Here is a 5,595-nt window from a genome sequence, read left to right as displayed (position 1 = left end):
GTATTTTCAAAGGCACTTCGGTTTCTAGCTCCCTTTAAGATCAATGAGATGGAAGCTGGATGCTTTTGAAAATCTCACTAAGCACCTAAATATCTTTAAAACCTGGCCTTTAGCCTCAGTTCAACATCTGTACAATAGGGATAATAGCACTGCCATAGCACACAGGGCTGTTGTGAAGATAAAACAAACAAAAGGCTGTCCCGTCTGCACACAATGCACAGTCAGCCTGTGGAGTTCCTTGCCAGAGGATGTTGTGAAGGCCAGGACTATAACAGGGTTCAAAAAAGAACTAGACAAGTTCATGGAGGATAGGTGCATCAGTGGCTATTAGCCAATATCGATATGCCTCTGCCAGATGCTGAGACTGGACAAAAGAGGCTGGATCACTTTATAACTTCCCTGTTCTGTTCATTCCCCCTAAAGCACCTGACATTGGCCCCTGTCAGAAGACAGGATACTGGGATAGATGGACCATTGCTGTGACCCAGTATGGCTGTTCTTATGTAATCAGGTACGGTAGTAGCTCTATGCACATTGACACTGCATTCATCATCAGAGTAGCTGAGAACAATGGATTGTAAACTCTTTGAGGCAGGGACTGTCTCTTTGTTAGCTGTTCATACAGTGCCCCACACAACTGAATAATAGTACGTACTTCTGGATTCCATTGGATTGGACATCTGTGCAAGTGAGAGGACAGCCAGGGCACCATTATCATGGGTGACAGAGTGGAAGAAGGGTCTAGTGGTTAGAACACTCAGTGTGCACTTAGGACATACAACTTCAGTTGCCTGATCTGCTACTGACTCCTGTGTGGCCTTAGCCAATTTGCTTAGCTTCTGTGTGCCTCAGTTCCACATCTGTACAATGGGGGTTATAGCACGGCCTCTATTCGGCGCTAGTGAGGACACATTTGGAGTATTGTGTCCAGTTTTGGGCCCCCCACTACAGAAAGGATGGGGACAAATTGGAGAGAGTCCAGTAGAGGGCAAGAAAAATTATTAGAGGACTGGAGCACATGACTTATGAGGAGAGGCTGAGGGAACGAGGTTTGTTTAGTCTGTAAAAAAGAAGAATAAGGGGGGATTTGATAGCAGCCTTCAACTACCATGGAGGATGGAACTCAGCTGTTTTCACTGGTAGTAGATGGCAGAACTAGGAGCAATGGTCTCAAGTTGCAGTGGGGGAGGTCTAGGTTGGATATTAGGAAAAAAAAATCACTAGGCATGTGGTGAAGCAATGGAATGGGTTACCTAGGGAGATGGTGGAACCTCCATCCTTAGAGGATTTGAAGATCCAGCTTGACAAAGCCCTGGCTGGGATGATTTAGTTGGGGTTGGTCCTGCTTTGAGCAGTTGGTAGGACTAGATGGTCTCCTGAGGTCCCTTCCAACCCTCATCTTTGATTCTATGATTCTAATGAAGGCCTATGATTCGAATTCAGTGCTTCCTATTGGTTCTTGCAATACGTTTGCTGAAGCAAGAAAGAAAAGGCTGTGACATAAAAATATATTTCCAGAGGGGTAGCCGTGTTAGTCTGTATACAGCAAAAACAATGAGTGTTCTGTGGCACTTTAAAGACTAACAAAATTAATATTTGTAGACATAAGCTTACGAGAGACTTCAGCTCTCTTCTTCAGATGCAGCAATACAGAAAATAGGTTACACAGAGGCATCTTATAGATATCCAGGGGCATTGAGAACAATGGGGGAGGTGGAGTCCAGTACTTAAGACCTAATGATGACCATTGAGTAGGAGGTGAAAATGGGTGAGCAAAGTAATTTACCTTCAGTAGTGAGATAGCCACTCCAAGTCTCTGTTTAAACCCAGTTTGAATGTGTCAAGTTTGCAGATCATTTCTAATTCAGCAGTTTCTCTTTGAAGTCTGTTTTTGGAGTTTTTTTGGAGAAGTACAGCAACTTTCAGGTCAGAGACAGAATGCCCTGGGGAATTAAAGTGTTCTCCCACTGGTTTATGGATGTTGTTATTTTTTATGTCTGATTTGTGTCCATTTATCCTTATGAATAGTGATAGTCCAGTTTGGCCAATGTACATGGCAGAGGGGCATTGCTGGCACATGATGGCACATATAACATTAGTGGATATGCAGGTGAATGAGCCCCTTATTATGTGATTGATGTGGTTAGGACCAGTGATGATGTCATTAGAGATGATGTGTGGGCAAAGCTGACAACGGGGTTTGTTGCAGGGATAGGTTCCTGGGTAGGATTTTTTTGTAGGGTGTATGGTTGCTGGTGAGTATTTGCTTCAGGTTGGGGGGCCATCATGTGCCAGCAATGCCCCTCTGCCATGCAAAATCTCAGTTAATTGGTGACTCTGCTGAGGTCTCAGTCCAGAGCTGGAGGGGATTCAGAGACCGGGTCCCAAAGGGACCTTGGCTGATTTAAAGGCTGTGGGAAGCTGTGAGAAAGCTCTGGGCTCTACATCCCTGGCTACCTTCAGAGACGATGAGGTCTGCAGGCTGGATAAGAAAAGCACAGACCGGGCACCTCTGCTGTGTGATGTGCTGTTTTGGGTAAGAAATCTGGACACTTCTACACAGGGTCACGGCCAGGGGGAAGAGGAAAATTCCAATCAGCTGGATCCTCCTCTCCCAATGCAGCCAGTGTAAGACATCTGGTCTGGTAAAGATTTTCTCTGTCCCTCACTCTCTTCCTGTCTTGAAATCTGTCAGTTTCCACCTCACTCGAGGACGATGTCACCTAAATACTTTCTTTAGAGAAAAATCCATCGATCCATCTGTCCATCCTTCTCTCTGCAGTACCTGTCTGCCTGTGTCTCTCTTGTGGCTTTATCTCCCTCTCTCCGTTAATCTCTGTGTGGCTATGTACACACCACAGCTGGGATCGGTATAAGTTACGAAGTTCAGGGGGCTGAATAAGCCAGCGTAAGTTACAAGGACGTAAGCGCTGGTGTGGAGAACTCTGTGTGGATGGGAGAGCTTCTCCCACTGACATAGCCACTGCTGCTCGCGGGGGCTGGAGTATTTAACATGACAGTAGAGCTCTGTCCCATCGGCTTAGCCTGCTGTACTAGCAGTGCTACAGCGACACTGCTGTAAGCTGTGTAGTGTAGCCATCATGTGATAACCCCAACACGGCCCCTTCTCCCTTCCAACAGCACCTCTCATGCATGGGGAAAGCTCCCTGAGAAAATGCAAAGAGACACTTTAATTTTGTCCTTCAAATCTGACCTTAAAAATCCCCTGTTGTGATATTCACAGAACGCAGCCTGGTGATCACGGCTGAGCAGATGACAAGCTGTCGCTATTCCTCTTCTTTCCTTTTCCCTTTTTCTCTAACCCCTATAAAACTGCCCAAACAATTCATATATTTTAAAAAAGCCGGGGCAATTCTTCACCAGATTCATTTTTTGTCTGTTGCATCCTCACCCTCTCCTTTAAGAGAAACACAGAGGAGCAAGACATTGATAAAAATGAATCCCTGCCAAACAAACTACTCCATTGCACACACAATAATCCCTCTGCAGAGAGGATGAAAGAACAAACCACATATGACAAACATATGACAAACGTTGGTCACATCATCTCATCCGCCAATGGAAGGCTCTAAGATGCTGTCATGATAAAGGTAGGGTAGGAGCCAGTTTAGAATAGAGTTAAAGAAATTAGAACAGGATAGGACTGAAGAGGAGAAACTGGAACCGAGTAAAGTAAAATAAAATAGGACATCCCCTTCATCTGTTCGTCTTTGGATGGATAGATTTTCAAGGCAGCCATTTCCTCTTTCTGTGTTCTGCACTGCACAGTGAGGACCTGATCCCAACTGGTATGATAATGATGTAAATATAAACTACTATGAATGAAAAGGAGTAATGGGGTGACATGCAATAAAGAGGTGGAAGTGGAGAAAAGGGTGAGCATTGCAGTAAAAGGAGGATATATCTTTTTGTTTCAATAACTAATTGGCATTAGTAACTAATTGGCATCTCTCCCCTACCTCAGGAATGAGTCCCACATCGGGTTGGTCAACCGCATTCTGGTGACTCATTTCATCTTCTTAGGAACCCCCAACACTGACGGCCTCCAGACCATCCTCTTCATCACCGCCTTAGCTTTCTACCTCTGCACCCTGCTGGGAAGCTGCTCAGTTTATTAGCCATCCTCGGTGACTCCCACCTGGACCCTCCCATGTATTTCTTCCTAGTATGATCTATGAGAACTGAATAGATAGAAGATGGTTGAATGGAAAAGAAGAAAGGACAATTAAATTGAGTACCATCAAATAGAATCGATAAAATATTAGAGTCCTGATTCTCCACTCACTTTCACCAAATTTATAATGGTTAGAAAGGTTTACCCTTGTAGATTAAGTTGTAGTGTGCTAAGGAATAAACAAACCATAATTTATTGAGATTGTTAATCTGGATGCATTATCTCTGTGCCTCCAGGAATGACCCCGTCTCACATGGAAATGGAGAATCGCACTGTGGTGTCAGAATTCATTCTGTTAGGGATCCCCAACACCAAAGGCCAGGAGACCCTCCTTTTCATCAGCTTCTTAGCTTTCTACCTCTGCACCCTGCTGGGCAACCTGCTCATTTTATCAGCAATCCTCGCTGACTCCCGCCTGCACACCCCCATGTACTTCTTCCTCTGCAACCTCTCCGTGCTGGACATTGGATTCGCCTCCATCAGCACCCCCAAGCTGCTGGCCAACCTCTGCAATCAGAGCAGGATCATCTCACTGGGAGGGTGCATGTCCCAGGTCTTCTTCCTCCACTTCCTAGGCAGCACCGAGTGCCTGCTCTACACTGTCATGGCCTTTGACAGGTACGTGGCCATCTGCCACCCGCTGCGCTACCTGATCATCATGAACTGGAGGGTGTGCGCCATCCTGGCTGCCGGCACCTGGGTCACCAGCTCCTTCCACGCCACCATTCTCACCAGCCTGACCTTCACCCTGCCCTACTGCGGGCCCAATGTGATAGACTATTACTTCTGTGACATCTTTCCTGTGGTAAAGCTGGCGTGCGCGGACACGTACATCATTGAGACCGTGACCTTTACCAACACTGGAGTAGTGGCCATGACCTGCTTCTTCCTCATCCTTGTATCCTACGTCTGCATCGTCTACTCCATCCTGAAGATTAACTCAGCCAAAGGGCGACACAAAGCAGCCTCCACTTGCTCCTCACATCTGATGGTGGTGACGCTGTTCTTTGGGCCCTGTGTCCTGATCTACACGCAGCCACAGCTGAGCAAAGCGCTGGTGACCGCTGTTCAGATCTCTGCCGACGTGGCCACGCCCATGCTGAACCCGGTCATCTACACACTGAGGAACAAGGAGGTGAAAGGGGCTCTGCGGAAACTGAGAGGGGGTCAGACGACTGCACGTTGATGTGCTTCATCTGCAGAAGTAGCATGTGGGTGAGCATTGAAATATGTCTACGAATTCATCCGCATGGCTCTTATGTGGCTGGTGTGAAAGTCTGTCTCTCTCCTTCCCCATACAGCCTCACCTGTCCATCTGGAGCTCTACAAATCATAAAAGTGCTCCTAAAAGCATCTAGCTGTCTTGGACATGCTTTAAGGTTGACCTGTTCAAAGGTACC

The 5,595-nt window shown here is 46.5% G+C and overlaps 1 protein-coding gene across 1 annotated transcript; it reads left to right on the top strand.

Annotated features, from left to right (window-relative positions):
• Positions 1-4,448: 4,448 nt before the first annotated feature.
• On the top strand, positions 4,449-5,381 carry LOC137146211 (olfactory receptor 10D3-like). Its single transcript, XM_067537410.1, has one exon. The coding sequence runs from the start codon at positions 4,449-4,451 to the stop codon at positions 5,379-5,381; it is 933 nt and encodes a 310-aa protein (XP_067393511.1).
• Positions 5,382-5,595: the final 214 nt, after the last annotated feature.

The sequence above is a fragment of the Emydura macquarii genome, unplaced genomic scaffold (assembly GCF_026122565.2).
Source record: "Emydura macquarii macquarii isolate MOO-44397 ecotype Brisbane River unplaced genomic scaffold, CSIRO-AGI_Emac_v2 contig_393, whole genome shotgun sequence".
NCBI lineage: Eukaryota > Metazoa > Chordata > Testudines > Chelidae > Emydura > Emydura macquarii.
The sequence above is the reverse complement of the archived record's forward strand: the minus strand, read 5'-3'. Positions and strand labels throughout refer to the sequence as shown.

What these genes read in the sequence shown, in the direction of transcription:
- LOC137146211 (XM_067537410.1), top strand. Translation starts at nt 4,449, where the DNA reads ATGGAAATGGAGAATCGCACTGTGGTGTCAGAATTCATTCTGTTAGGG.